Genomic DNA, 16,073 nt, shown 5'->3' on the forward strand with positions numbered 1-16,073 from the left:
TTGGTGTGGTACAAGTGAGGTGAAAAGGGAGCATGTGTACTGCATTATGAGACGTGGGGGCAGCAATCACAAAACATTGAGTCACAAATTCCACCTTTATTTAAAGCATCCTGAAATATTATTCAATTATAAGTTTATTTGATTGCAGTCTGCAGCTACAAGATGGAGGTGCAGTAATGAAAAGCTAAAAGGTGGAAGAGCAGTGGTGACTGAAAAAGGAAAGCAACACAATAACTTCTACCAATATCTCAGAGGGGAATAGGAGGTCACTTATGGCAGTGGTTCTCTAGCATGGGGACAATCTTTAGATCTGCACTCCATCAGAACACGATTCGTAAACTAGAGAGGATCCTGAAACACTGACATGTATTTCAATTAGCAGGTCCCTACTCTAAAAGATGTCAGGGGAAGGCAGAGGCCAAGAAGTCACCATCTAGGGAGTGTTATCTCCGAAGGGAGGCTTTATGTACATTTTTTCTGCTCCATCAGGGGAAAGTCCAGAACCTTCTATGTATATGACAGGCTGTGTCAAATGAGGTGAAGGTAATCTCTCTCTAATGACTAGACAGGATAATATCTGGCCCTACGTACGAGGTTCCTTTGGGAGCTCCACACTGGTGGATTTTTAAACCAAGCCCTGGCACCGACAAAGCCACATGCTTGCATTAGTAATTCCACGCATGATCCAAATTTGTAATTATTTTGTTTTGTTCATATGTTGCGGAAGTGCAGGGAGACTCCTTGGACTGATTTCACCAGTAGTCGGCAACGACAGAGGCACAAAATGGAGTTTTTTCACGCTACCATTTGGCTAGGTGCTTTGAGTTCAAATTGAGTGAATCCAAATGTGCATCCTCTCTCTCTCAGAAGCATCTGCATACAGAGGTAGGACAGGGGCTGTACTCTTCCTAGACAGTGCAGTGCTACCCTAGCTAAACCTATATTCGAGCGGAGGAGCCTGTAACGAAGTGTTCAGAGAGCCTATTGGGCTAATGGCCAATTCCAGTTCCAAGAACAGTGTGTTCTAGGGAAATGCTTCTTGCTATTTCACGGGATTTCACACAGTCAGGAGGTAGGATGGTACAATTTCAGGAGACAGGCAGTTTAATTGCGATGAAGCACCATCTTTTGGACCCTGTTTGGCCGGCCCCTTCTGGTGAGACTCGAGCAGCAGAAGAACATGCTCTGGGTTCCAGATCTGCCTCACCCATACGTGGTCCATCAAATGCAGAGTCCTGAATTTTTTAAATATCTTGCCCAACTATAGGACTATAGATACATCAAACAATTTAGCGTATTTAAATATTTGATAAACCTTTCTTGTACAGCACTCCAAAGCCTTTTCAGGGATCATGATAGGGGTTTTATAAAAAAAATTCAATACTATAATAAAAGTGAAGTTGGCTGTTTAGAAGACCAATATAGTTGTCGCACCCATCTATGGGAAGAATACATGGCCGGCTGATTTGAACTGTTCAACTAGTACAAGAACGACATTCTGTTCAAACAAATGGGAGCTGGTAGGGGCGTTTGTAATGAAGAAGCTATTTGAACTCACTCTGGAGCGACATATGATGTTTTCCGAGGAACTTAGACCTAGGAATTCTGCTGCTTAACTTTGGTTAGTTATAAAGATCCTTGAATTAACTAGTAGACCCTGTGTATGAGGCGCTGTGCAGTTGTTGTTATCGTGGTATTCGACGGATTAGATTTGAATTTGTTTGCTGCAATGCTAGATGGTTGATTGGATTCACTCCCGGGGAGCACCTGTTCACTGCAGAGATCATACTTCCTATCTAGGCATCAGAGGACAAAGACCCAACTGTGGTCTTTGTCCAGGCACACGAGGAGATCCTCATTGCTTTTTGCTAGTGCGCTACGGGTTCCTCTCAAGAGTGTGCAACCTGAGTGGCAATCATAGAATAGTCTCTTGTGTTGCAGATGCTTTTAAAGTCTAACTTTCTTTCCATGGTTGAGCTGAGTTAACAAAAGATTGAAATCAGCCAATTTGTACCCAGAAGTTCCCTTCAGTGGGGGCTGGACAATTCAGGTTTCAAGATGTGTAACTCTTGAGATGGGACAAGATCACGAGCATCAAGATGTCCAGAGTGAGCACTGGGGAGAATTCTAAGACGCATCACGATGGGCATAATTGTGCAGGCAAGTTGAATTTTTATTATTTAATGTGACAGGTTTTATTAGGCATGGACTTGACCTGGAGGAAACTCAATACATAATGAAAAGCATTTTACTAATCCCATAAGTATTTAGAAATGATTACATCCAATACAATTTTGACATCTAAAACATGGATAAACGTAGAAATGACGTCAAACACCATAAAACAGTCCGTTCCATATTTATGCTCCCAAAAAATCTAGTTAAAATAAGGTCTTCCTCTTTTTTTTTTAATTTAGTACAATAAGGTAGAGAGGTAGCTTTACTTGAGTGATGTTTACTTAATGGTTGGATAATGGAATTTGATTTGTTGAACTAGGTGGAATTGAGAACGGCAAACTTACTCGATAGACTGCGGACTCCCTCCGACATCTTAAAATCAGCTAAAAACCTTTGGAGACCACACCTTATTGCTTTAAAAAATAAAGCGAAGCATCCAGTGAGAACTAGTGATGGTCTCTTACACTGCCTGTGATAAGATAGAATGTGTTGCTCTTTTGTCAATCTGTAAGCACCACAGAGCTCAAGTAATAGGGATACCACAGAGTAGGAGACTTTGATCTTCGTTGCAAGTTTTACAACACCATCCGCACCTCTAGGGTTCAAGGTACGGAAGGTAGACCATAGAAGGGGTGGTCATCTCCCAAGAACGGGAGTGGTGCAGCACTCATCGACAAGGTCTTACGGAGTTTAGATGCCCAGGTTCTCCTTTAGTTAGAATGCTCGTTATGTCTTGAGACTTAGTCCATCGGCTGTAGTGTCATACTGCTTCTTTCCTCTGAGCCATAGTTTTTATGTTTTGTGCTTTATGGAGTCAAATATCAGCAAAACCCCCACAAATAATGTATTTAAAAACATATTACACACAATAATAAGCTGATAATAAAAAATAACCCTTACTTTTGATTTACCAAATCATGTAAATTACCAAACCACGTGAGCCGAAGGGGGCTATAAACCTAAACCACTATCTCCTGGCAGAAGTGCTCCCATCTCAGAGACCCTGGCCCAGCCTCTGTTTGATGCCCCACTGCAGGAGGAATGCATGGAGGTAAGGTGGGTGGGGGAGGAGCTTGCATAACCGGGTAAACTGTGGGTCCCGCCATGGGTAGCAGAAAGGGACTAATGATAAGATTTTGGTGGTGGGCAGTTCAGCTGTACAACATGCAGGCTGTCAATGGCATGTACATGACAAAGGTGGAGGTGCACCCAGCATGAACCCAGAAGGCCCAAACAGTTAGAGCTTGATTGATTTCAGCACCCAGGGGCACTTTTGAGACATGGCGAAAGGACATTATGAATTGTAGAGCGGCACAGACCCCAATGGATGCCTGCTACCGGTTGGTTCTCTTACCCCAACATCATATGCCCTTAAGGCCTCTGGCAGCTAACCCAGAGAATAACAACAAATCATCCAGTAGGTGGGCCTGGCTTGGCCATGTCTTTACCTTGGAGTAGGGCTGCCGTCACTACCCTTGCAGGAGCCGGAGTTGCTGCTGCTGCTCACGGAGGAAGTGCAGTAGGTGTCCCGCATGCTCATCGTTGGCGAGGGGCGCCTGGGGGCAGGGTGAAGAGGCAGTGTCTCAGTCTGAGATGCAGGCAGCGTCGCGGACTTAAAGAAAGAGGCAAACCCCTTCTTCCCATAAAACCCACGACTTCAAAACCACCAAGTAAAAAACAAGACAGACAAAATGACACAAGATAAAATGTGCAACAACGGACAAGGACAAACGAAGAAAATCAGCACAAACCAATTTACTAAGGCAGTATCATGCAAACCTTTCAACATATCCCAGCACACCAGTCCTAAACCCTGTTATCCCTGCCCCATCCAATACATTCTACAATAAGGTATTGTGCGCAGAAGCACAAGTTACTTACCTTCGGTAACAATATATCTTTAAGAGACATTAGTTAGTGATAGATTCCTTACCATAGAATTACCCCCAGGCGTCAGACTGGATCCGTAAAGTTTTCGTCAGCAGTACCCCTGCGCGTCAGAAGGTGGCGTTGTGCAGCTCCATGTCCGTCGTAGGCACCATGATCGGCGGGCTGATGTTGCGGTAGCTAATTAGACGACGCCCTCGCGCGTTAACGTCAGTTTTGTACACGACTTTCTGCGCCAGGAACGCAGAGCCATGCAAGATACTGACCACAGGTGTATTGAAACTAGGGCCCTCAAAGGGATGACCTTAACCCTAGAAATCAGATCGCAGAACAGGGAGGATCGGTGGGGCTAATGTCTCTTACAGATATATCATTACCGAAGGTAAGTAACTTGTGCATCTGAAAGAGACATGTTAGTGATAGATTCCTTACCTTAGAATACATACCCCAGCAATACCAACCCCGGTGGTTTGTCTGCGAACCAAGATCACACAAGAAAGTCACGGAGAACAGAACGGCCAAAGAAGCCGTCCCTCCAGACCTGGCTGTCAAAGCAATAAAGCTTAGTAAAAGTGTGCAGCGAGGTCCACGTGGCTGCCGGACAGATGTCTTGCAGGGGGACACCATGTCCCAATCCAGTAGTAGCTGCTGTTGCCCTGGTAGAATGAGCAAGCAGCCCCACCGGAGGTTCCTTTTTAGCCAGAGATTAACAGGCTTTTATACTCGAGACAACCCAGTGGGAGATAGTCCTCTTGTGTACAGCCCGGCCCTTCTTGGCGCCTACATAGCCAACAAAGAGCTGGTCATCCACCTGGAACTGTTGTGTGCGATTCAAGTAAAATGACAGCGCACGTTTTGGGTCCAGACGGTGGAGCCTCTCTTCATCTCTGGAAGAGTGCGGAGGCGGAACGAAAGTTGGCAGGGCGATCGTTTGCCCGATGTGGAAGGCAGTAACAACCTTAGGCAAGAAGGAAGGACGAGTGCGGAGCACAACCTTGTCCGGATGAACAGACAGAAAGGGAGGTTTACAGGAAAGAGCCTGGAACTCACTCACATGCCTTGCTGAGGTGATGGCAACCAGGAAAGCAGTCTTTAAAGTCAGTTAAGGAAGAAGACAGATGTGAAGTGGCTCAAAAGGAGCGCACATCAAATAAGAACCAGATTCAAGTCCCACTGCGGCATCACAAACGAAATAGGAGGGAAAAGGTGTTTAATACCTTTGAGAAATCTATTTACGACAGGGGACTTAAAAATAGTGAGCCTGAGAAAGGCCAAAATTGCTGATAGGTAGCTATTAATAGTGCCCAGAGCAGAGCCCTTCCGGGCCAAAGAAAGAAGGGACAAAAGGACTTCTGAAAGAGGGTCAGGACGGGGATCTACAGCCTTTGCTGTGCACCATGCCACAAATGTGTTCCACTTGCAGGCATATACTGATTTAGTGGTGCGACGCCTGGCTGCCAGAATGATATCACAGACTTCAGGAGGCAAGTCAAATGGAATCAACTGTTGTCGCTCAATCTCCATGCAAGGAGGTGGAGGCTGGACAGATTCGGGTGGAGGACTGTCCCCTGCTGCTGCGACAGAAGATCCTCCCGAAGAGGCAGTTGGATCTGGGGATCCAGGCTCATACTGATTAGCTCGGGATACCAAACTCTTTGAGCCCAGTCTGGAGCCACAAGAATGACTTGGGCACAGTCGCGCCTGATCTTCTTCAGCACTCTGGGTAGAAGTGGTTATGCTTATGTTATGCTTATTTATTAAGCGCACAGATGCTCCAGCGAAGGAGCGTCCTGGCGCCCGACAAGGTAGCAGCACAACACAACTGACAACACAAAGAGGGAAAACAGAGTACTAAGGGAACAAGAAGGTTTTAACAGCTTGGCGAAATGAGAGCAGGTCCCTAAGGGCGCGAATCGCCGGGGGAAGGGCATTCCATAGCACTGCCGCGCGGACTTGAAGAGCGGCCGCCAGCCCTGCTACGCTTAAAGCGGGGGACGACCGCAAGTTCTAGGTCTGAAGATCTTAGAGACCGGACCGGGATAGATCGGGACAAAAGGTTGGAGAGGATCATAGCCGGGGGTCCCTTGAGGATTTTGTAGGCAACACAGAGGGCCTTGAACCGGATCCTTTGTGCAATCGGAAGCCAATGCAGCGAACGCAGGGTGTTGGTAGTGGAGCAAAATCTGGGTAATCCCACCACAGCTCTCGCTGCGGCATTCTGAATGCGCTGGAGGCGGATAATTTTCCGCTTGATTCAGGCCCACTAGAAGGGAACTGGCGTAATCCAGCCTAGAAATCACTGTAGCTTGGATTACAAGTTGCCTAGTGGTGGCATCAAAAAATTTAAGCGGACGTAGTCCACGCAGGATGCCAAAACAGCAGGCCGCCGTACGTTTAGTATGGCAGACAAAGGTCAGAGTTGGATCGAGCCAAACCCCAAGGTTTTTTAGCTCAGAGACCGGGGTTGGCGTAGGGCCCAGATCCGTTGGCCACCACCTATCTCCCCAGAGTTCCGTTTGTTTGCCAAAGATCATAACCTCGGTCTTACTTGCGTTCAGCTGGAGACAGTTGGACGTCATCCAGCCGGCGACCGCCCGAAGCCCTTGTTGGAATCTGGGGGCATCCACGTCCGCATCCCCGCTGATCGTGACCGCTAGCTGGGTGTCATCGGCATATGACACCGTGGTCATACCCCACTGCCTGACTACCTCAGCCAGCGGTCTCACGTAAAGATTGAATAACGTGGGACTCAGCGAGGAGCCCTGGGGAACCCCCAGATCCAACGGGTGGAATTTGGACTGATAAGGCGGGACGGCCACGCTAAAAGAACGGTTGGCAAGGAAGGAACGGAACCACTGGAGAGCGAGGCCGGTAACGCCAGCTTCCTCCAGACGACGCAGAAGGATAGGGTGGGACGCAGAAGGATAGGGTGTCAAAGGCGGCGCTCAGATCTAATAGCACCAGCGCCGCCGTTTGACCCGCATCTAGCACGGAGCGTAAATGCTCTACCATATACAGTAGAGCAGTCTCCGTGCTATGCCCATGCCTATGTTATAGGCGGAGAGGCCTACAACAGACCGCAACTCACTCGTGCCGAAAAGCGTCGCAGAGCGAGTGCTGTCTTGGAAATTCCAACGCGCAGAACTGCTGACATTGGGCGTTATCTTCGGTGGCGAATAGTTCTAACCAAGGCTTTCCCCACTGTTGAAAGAGACCTTGCACCACCTTCGAGTGAAGACGCCATTCGTGATCCATCATGCACATGCGGCTGAGTTTGTCCGCCCAGGCGTTCAAAGAACCTGCCAAGTGTTGAACCACCAAGGAAATGCCATGACGTTCCAGCCATGTCCAGAGACGCAGAGCCTCCTGACCATACCCGCCTTGCGTGTTGCTGTACCACATGGCAGTGGTGTTGTTGGTGAACACCTGGACTACTTTCCCCCGTGACAGAGGGAAGGGAATGCCTTCAGTGCAACTAGGATCGTCCGGAGCTCCAGAAGGTTGATATGGAGCCTGGACTCTACCGGAGACCAGAGGCCTCTGATTTCCACCTCTCCCATGTGGCCGCCCCATCCCAAGAGGGATGCATCCGTCACCACTGTGTGCTCCGGTTGGGGAAGGGAGAGGTATCTGCCGCTGACCCAATGTTGGTTCGTGAGCCACCACTGCAATTGTTGTGCAGTGCCCTCCAAGATCTGGACGTACTCGGACAGGTCACCTTGATGCTGCACCCACTGGAACTTCAGATCCCACTGCAGAGCCCGCATATGCCATCTGACATGATTGGTCAGCAGGATGCAGGAGGCGATGCGGCCCAGCAGCCTCAAGGTAATCCTGACCGAAACCCAGGACAAGGGCAGAAAGATTGGAATCATAGCCCAAATGTCCCGGACTCGCTGTTCGGGAGGATAAACCAGACACTGCGCCGTATCCAGAACCGCTCCAAAAAAGAGTAGCTTCTGAGAGGGAATCAGGTGCGAGTTCGGCACGTTGATGGAGAACTCCAGCAAATGCAGGAGGTCGGCTGTAGTCTGGAGGTGGGAGACGACTGCCTGGGGCGAGCCCACCTTGAATAACCAGTCGTCGAGATAGGGGACGACTGAAACCCCTGATCTGCGCAGATGAGCTGCGACCACCGCCATCACTTTCGTGAACACTCGAGGGGCACTGGTTAGGCCAAAAGGTAGCACGGTGAACTGAAAGTGCTCGTGGCCTACCGTGAACTGCAGGTAACGACACGGTGGGCCGGCAGGACAGGGATATGAAAATAAATGTCCTGCAAGTCTAATGCCACCATCCAGTCTTGCGGGTCCTGGGCAGACAAGAACTGAGCAAGTGTGAGCATCTTGAACTACTCCTTCCGGAGGAAGCGATTGAGGTTCCGAAGGTCTAAGATAGGATGCAGGTCCTTGTCCTTTTTCTGGACCAAGAAGTAGTGGGAGTAACAACCATGACCTACTTCTGGCAGCGGAACGCGTTTGATGGCCCCCTTGGCCAAGAGGGCCGCAACTTCCTGCTGGAGAAGTGCCAAGTGATCCCCGAAATGCGGTGGTACTGAGGTGGCATGGCTGGATGGGTGCTTTGGCTGGCGGCTTCCTCTGTCAGGAGGTTAGTCCTGACGGCCAACGTGGGGAGTTCGAGGTGGATAGCCTCTGCTGCCCTACACAACACCTCTGAATAGGTACCACCCTCCTCCGTAGCCACGGTAGAAGGAGACAGTGCACTAGGTTCTGGAGAGAAATCCAGATCACCTGCCTCCTCCAAATCCTCTGCCCAGTCTGGGTCTAACTCGCATTGGGCTGCGAGAAGGGCTACAGACCCCTCCCAGTCCTCCCCCTCCTCCGTAACCTGCTGGGCAGGTGGGAAAGAAGGAGGAGGATGGAGAAATGGATAAAAATTCCCCATTGGCGTTAGATTCGGCATCGATCGACACCGGTCCGGTGCCGTCTCCATGTCAGGGTGGAAGCCGGGGATGACAACGGCCGGGGAGCCGGCCGGCGCCGTAGACTTCGATGTTGGTGGAGGTCGTACGAGGTCAACCGACATCGGCTGGGATCCATGCATGGATCAATGGATGTCTCACGGTGCAGAGGCCGGAGCCGTCGACGTTGTCGGGGCCGAAGCCACCGACGGAGAAGGGCAAGGACCCCCAGTCGGACCTGCGGGGCCCGAAGGCGAGTTGGCGGGGCCTGATGGGCCAAAGAGATGGCCCATGGCTGACAGAAATTCCTGCAACTGGGCCAGAGTTGCCAACGGACCCGGAAAGGGCGGGTAGGCCATCGGCAACTGCGTAGGCTCTGCTGGAACCGCGGGGGTGGCACCACCCGCACCCTCAGCCTTGTCGCACGTCAGACTAAGGGAAGGCGAAGAGCGACGTCGCTTCTTCGACTTCTTGTGCTTCGTCTTACCTGACCTCGAGTGCAAAGACTTCGTTAAATGATTGTGGCGGCTCAGCGACCAGTCCCTCGACCTCCCACAGGGCCGGGACCTTGAACGGCGCGGAGCCGACTCCTGGGCCTCAAACAACTTTCGGGACAGCTCCCGGAAAGTGTTCGAAGCCATGGCCCGGCAGTCCGGGCACAACGTGGGGTCGTGGTCGCGCCCCAGACAATAGAGACACTCGCGGTGCGGGTCCGTCACCGACATCATGCGGAGACAAACCTCACAAGACTTGAAACCGGGTATTCCTATAACACCAGGAGTCAAAGACTCAAAAAAGACAGAGACAGAAGTCCCAAAAACTCAGTCAAAAATTGACTGGGGGTACCGCTCTCTCGGGATCTGCGCTTTCTAGCACATAAAAAGAAAGAACTGACGTCAACGCGTGAGGGTGGCGTCTAAGTAGCTGCCACGATGTCATCCCGGCGATTACGATGGACACGGAGCCGCACAATGCCACCTTCTGACGCACAGGTGTACTGCTGACGAAAACTTTCTGGATCCAGTCTGATGCCTGGGTGTAATTCTAAGGTAAGGAATCTATCACTAACATCTCTCTTTCAGATAAGCAAAACAGGCGGTGAATTGTATTTCTGAACACAGGTCTGTAAGTGGCAAGCACTAAAGTGCTGCTCCGTGGCGATCCCATATTAGTTCGATTTTCAGTGGATGGATGGTTTCAATAAGGTGCACATTAAAGAAGTTCAAGGGAATCAAGAGAAAAGGAAAAGATAAAGAAAAGTTTTTTGCATTTGAAGAATCCCAGTATTCAATATCTAATGACTATTACTGTGAATTAGCTTCAGTACACATGATGTAAACAGAGAGATATGCAGTTTTTTGTAACAAAGGGGCTGGGTGGCGCACAGTTACCATCAACAGATCTTCCAAGTAACTGCCTCACAATCCATTGAGCAAGCCCCACTATGATACATTAAACAAAGGAAAACTAGCAACATTTTATTTCCATAGTACCTACTTGTTGGCCAACCTATCTAGCAGTATTGACTGGTGGCAGGGCAGAGTGGCAGGGCGGAAGACAGACGAAAATACAAACAAAAATTAACTTCCTTGCTACCCGCCGCTTCTCCTCCTCTCGGCTAAAGTCCACAGAAGGCACCACAGGCTCCCAGACTGCCCTGCGGCCAATGCAGATGCTGCTCTCATGCAGGACAGCAGCGTCAGGATTGGCCTGAGCACCCTGGACTTGCCACCCAGAGAGACTGGGAACCTGCGCCTATTGTCTACAGCCTGGTAAGGTAGCTCAGGTTGGGGACATCTCAGTGCGCATGCCGGTTTTGCCGTCCGAAGGCGGCTGGCCGAACTGCAGCAGTGTGCACCACTTCTGCTGAAATCTGTCACCTATTAGGCCCCGACGCCCAAAAACAATCTCTAGCAAGTTATCTTTTAAGATGGACGGCTTTAGAGGAGGGAGTTTAGAATGAAAAATCCCAAAATGCTCCAAGATACACATAGCACCCACTTCTACCCAACAGGAATCTGAAGTCTCGGAACATGCAATGTGTCTCCACAGGTAAATAGTTTCCTGTGAAGTGATAATGGAAAGTCAGCCACTGCACTTGGGCCTTAAAGTGCTGGGTTATATCTAAGAGGCCCAGGGAAGGAGACTCGCCTCACCTGTGCCTTGCACCGCTGGATCATGGCTGCGAGGCCAGGGCAGTTGAATATCACTCATGGCTCTGAGGCCCAGGGATGGAAACACCCTCCCCTGGCCTTACAAGTCCTAGCCCATGGCTGTGAACACAGCGGAGTAACCTCCCACAGTGCACAACAGCATTAGATATGTGAACCAGGGGTAATGTGCCTACCTCCCCTGGGTCTTGCAGCTCTATGCCATTTCTGTGAGGGCTTCCATAACCTGTGCTCCCCAACCCTAGTCCTAGCAGCGCAAGACCTTTGATGGGAGGCCTAAGGGAGTGGAGGCCAGTACCATAGGCCTTATAGCTATGGTGGAGTCCCTTTCTTGGGACCCAGAGTTTTTGCCTGGTGCCGCGAGGGCCAAAGAAGGTGGGCCATGATTGCAAGGTTCCAGAGAGGTGGGTTACCCTGGTCCCAATAGCTATTGCTCCACAGTGCTGTCCCATCGCTATGTGTATGGGTCTATGTCAGGGGAATAGTAATCGGCAGTGCGGTCGGTGCAGTGTTACCAGCACCCAGGGGTATAAGGCGTCCTACGGACCCAATTTGTGTCTGTACTTTACTGTGCAGCCCGTGTACAAGGGAGAGGGGATCCTTTCATTTCACACTTGAGATCATGGCATCACTGGACATGTTACTTACCTTCGGTAATGCCTTATCTAGTGGAGACATGATGTAGCCACTGATTCCTTACCTTTGAACTTCCAGGAGTCAGGCTAGATCCATACGTTTTTTCTTAGCAGTACTCCAGCGCACCAGTAGATGGGGTCTGTCGACTCCCTGTGATGTCCTCGTGTTCTTAAAATAACCGCCTCTTCTCTTCCCTGCTGAAGAGGATGCCTTTAGGATGACAGTAAGGGACGCACCTTGAGGCAAGTGTGACTACAGGGGTCCCTCAGTCCTCCTTCCCATGGGGCACTTCAGTACCTGACTTGGGGGTTCAAAAACCCCTACTTTAGGTACAGGTTGACATAGGTCACCCTACATGGTGGTAGTATCTGAACCAGAAGAGTTTAGATAGGAGCCCTAGTTATTACATGCTGATGAATGCCACGGACTTTCCGGGCCAATACGACAAACATGTTGACGACACTGGTGGTGATGGGGTACTAGTTTCCCATATCCCCACTCTAGATTTTTAATATCAAGAAAGCACCTAACAAATAAATGTATTTTGGTGTTTACATTTTTTTTTCAACCTTTCACTTTATGGCGGGCCCCCACTTAGTTTTTTAGAAGTGCCTCCCTGTCTCCAGGTGTAGGCTCGCTCTCTACCAAACGTAGTTTCTAGGGAGCGAGGACTGCCAATGATGAAGCATGCCACCTGGTGGTGTGTGAGGACAGTCCTTCACATTTTTTAGAAGCCATGAACCCCACTTAATAAAGTGTATAGTGCTTATGGACAGAATAAGAGATTTATTCAGGGTAGCTTCTTTTGTGTGTGCATATGTGTTTTGGAGGCCAGCTCACCCTGAACACCCTGTAGCCGTTAGTTCCCTCCCCTAGAAAGCTCTAGGGTTATGTGTGTGAATATGCCAAAATAACTTAGCAGACTTTGGAAGGAAGGTCGAAAGCTGTCAACTGTCGCCGCTCAATCTCCACGCAAGGAGGAGGACAGTGGACAGGTCCGGTGGAGGACCCTCCCCTGCTGCTGCGACAGAAGATTCTCCCGTAGGGGAAACCTGATTGGAGGATCGATGCTCATGTCTAGAAGCTCGGGATACCAAACTCTCTGTGCCCAGTGCAGAGTCACAAGAATAAGTTGTGCTCGGTCGCTCTTGATGTTTTTGAGCACTTTGGGCAGGAGTGGTATGGGCAGAAAGGTGTATAGAAGGTCTGAACTCTACTTGCGGTGAAAAGCTTTGCCGAGCGAGAGCTGCCTTGGAAACTCCAATGTGCAAAACTGCTGACATTGCGTGCTCTTTTTGGAGGCGAACAGATCTAACCAAAGCTCTCCTCACCGCTGAAAGAGACCGTGTGCCACTTCCGGATGAAGACACCACTCGTGATCCGCAAGGCACCTTCAACTGAGCTCGTCTGCACTGGAGTTCAGAGAACCGGACAGGTGTTGAACCACCAGGGAAATTCCCTGTTATTCCAGCCAAATCCAGAGACGCAGGGCCTCTTGACAGAGAGTCCATGACCCCACTCCGCCTTGTTTGTTACAGTACCACATGGGGGAAGTGTTGTCTGTGAACACCTGCACAAGCCTTCCCTTTATCGACGGCAAAAAGGCTTTCAGTGCCAGTCGGATTGCCCAAAGTGCCATCAGATTGATATGGAGCTTGGCTTCCACCAGAGACCAGAGTCCACCGATCTCCACCTCCCCCAAATGGCCACCCCACCCCATCCAAGAAGGGACGCATCCGTCACTACTGTGAGATCTGGGTGGGGAAGGGAGAGGGGTCTGCCCTTGAACTAATCGTAGTCCGTTTGCCACCACTGCAGGTCTCTCTCAGTGCCCTCTGAAATCTGAACCAGGTCGGTGAGATTTCCTCGATGCTGTGTTCATTTGAACTTAAGGTCCCACTGCAGAGCCCGCAGGTGCCACCGTGCATGGGTCACTAGTAGGATGCAGGAGGCCAAACAGTCTCAGAGTCATTCTCACCGAAATTCAGGACAGAGGCCGAATCATCAGTATTATAGCATGAATATCCTGGACTCGCCTTTCAGGAGGATAGGCCCGAAACTGCACCATGTCCAGAACCGCTCCAATGAAAGGGAGCGTCTGAGAGGGGATCAGGTCGACTTTGTCACATAGCTAGTGAACCCCCGCTAATGCAGGAGGTTCCAAGTAGTCTGGAGGAGGGAGACAGCAGTTTGGGGTAAGCCCGCCTTCAACAACCAGTCGTCGCGATAGGGGAAGAATGGAACCCCTGATTTCCTCTGATGGGGTGCAACCACCTTCATCACCTTTGTGAACACCTCAGGGGCGCTGGTGAGGCCGAAGCGAAGCACTGCAAATTAAAAGTGCTCATGGCCCACTGGCAAACGCAGGTAGCGATGATGGGCAGGCAGGATGGGGATATGAAAATAGGTATCCTGCAAGTCCAGTGCTACTATGCAGTCTCCCGGGTCCAGGGCAGACAGGACGTGAGCTAGGGTGAGCATCTTAAACTTCTCCTTTTTGAGGAAGTAATTGAGGGCCCTGATGCCTAGAATAGGATTAAGGCCTCCATTCTTCTTTGGGACGAGAAAGTAGCGGGGACAACAACCATTGCCTACTTCTGGCCTGGGAACCCTCTCTATAGCTCCCTCGGCCAAGAGAGTCTTGACTTCCTCGTGGAGTAAGGCAAGGTGATCCTCCGTCAGCCGATCGTACACTGGAGACATAGATGGAGATGTAGTCTCAAAGGGGAGGGAATAGCACCTTCGGACTATCTGCAAAACCTACTTGTCCGATGTGTTGTTTTGCCAGTGGTGGAGATGATGGCATACTCTGCCACCGATCAGCTGAGAGTAATCCTGGGGGATCGGATTAGGAAGGTTTTGCGGTGGAGGAGGGGATCGTGGCTCTGCTCGAATTCTGGTTTCCCGACCCATGGGGTCAGGGTGAACCGAAACCACGGCCCCACAGAGGTTGCGGAAATTGGGGCCGCTGGCCGGAATAGGGTTGGAACGATTGATAGACCCTTCTGTAGCCATGTAAGGAGCGAAAAGCGGATGAGGCCCTAGGGGTTTTGGTGAAACCCAAAGAATTGGCAGTGGCCCGCGAGTCTTTGAAAAGCTCAAGGGCAGTATCCGCTTTGTTTCTGAAGAGAGGGAAGCCATCAAAGGGCATGTCCATGAGGTTAGCCCGGACATCCCCCGAAAAACCAGATGTTCTAAGCCAGGCATGGCGATGAACGGCCACTGTCGTGGAAATCGCTCTGCCCAGCGAGTCCGTCATGTCCAAGCCACATCTGATGGCGAACTCAACTGCATCTCTCCAGTCTGAAACAGTTTGCGAGAGTAGAGCCCGGTCCTCCTCCCAGACTCTGGGTAGCACTTGCTCAACCATGTCCCATGTCGAATCGAAATAGCATCCCAAAGGGCATGCAGTGTTAACCGACCGCCATGGCAGACTTTCAGAAAAAAATATGTTCTGTCTGAAACTCTCCAGTCTCTTGAATTCCCTGTCCAGAGGTGCGAAAAGGAACACGCCACAGGAAGTGGAAGCCAGGACCACCAAGCTTGATGGGGTGGGGTGGGTGGTGAGGAAAAGTGGGTCACCCTGTGCAGGGCGATGGCGGCAGGCGATCTTCCTATTCACAGGAGACCCTGTGCTGGGTTTGGACCAGATGCCCAGAAGGACATCTGTTAAGGCCTCATTAAAGGGCAGGAGGGGTTCCGAACTGGAGACCCCAGGTGGCAGGACCTCTGTAAAGAAGTTAGTCTTGACCGCCACTGTAGGGAGCTGCAAGTGCAGGACCTCCGCAGCACCATGCACCACCAGGGCAAATGATGCTCCCTCCTCTGTAGCCAGAGTAAGGGGAAAAGCATACCAGGGTCTGGGGAGGTGTCCAAACCACTTCAATCACCCAACTCCTAGTACCAGTCCACATCTTGTTAGTGCAGGACTTCTAAGGCATCCTGCTTCCCCTCCCAATCCTCTTCCTCGACCCCCAACCCTTCAGAATAGGGCAGGGTGAACAGCATGGAGCCGTACAGCTCTTTCAGTGCCAGTCTCAGCATCGGGGGACGCCCAACTAGTTTAGTGTTGTTGAAAATGAGGATTGGGTAGGCGCTGGCAACACAGAGGACCTAGACGTCGTATGAGATGCCGGGGAAGGTCACTGTGGAGGTGTCCGGGTCCAATCAGAGGTCGTGGTACCGGGACCAGAGCCGCAGGTGTGGAAACCATGGGACTCCTCCATCCTCTGTGCCTGCAGGGCCCAAAGGTGCGTCAGCAGGGTCGGGCCTCCCAAATA

The 16,073-nt window shown here is 50.7% G+C and overlaps 1 protein-coding gene across 2 annotated transcripts in view; it reads right to left on the reverse strand.

The window, feature by feature from the left end:
- The window catches only part of SNPH (syntaphilin), a 64,392-nt gene that overhangs the window by 13,868 nt on the left and 34,451 nt on the right, over positions 1-16,073 (reverse strand). The window contains exon 2 of one of the 2 annotated variants that reach the window (XM_078650438.1): positions 3,627-3,734. The exons of the other annotated variant lie outside the window; for it this stretch is intronic. Coding sequence (XP_078506564.1) covers positions 3,627-3,734 — 108 coding nt within the window. The remainder of the gene's footprint in view (positions 1-3,626; positions 3,735-16,073) is intronic. 2 annotated transcript variants of the gene reach the window in all.

The sequence above is a fragment of the Lissotriton helveticus genome, chromosome 7 (genome assembly GCF_964261635.1).
Source record: "Lissotriton helveticus chromosome 7, aLisHel1.1, whole genome shotgun sequence".
NCBI lineage: Eukaryota > Metazoa > Chordata > Amphibia > Caudata > Salamandridae > Lissotriton > Lissotriton helveticus.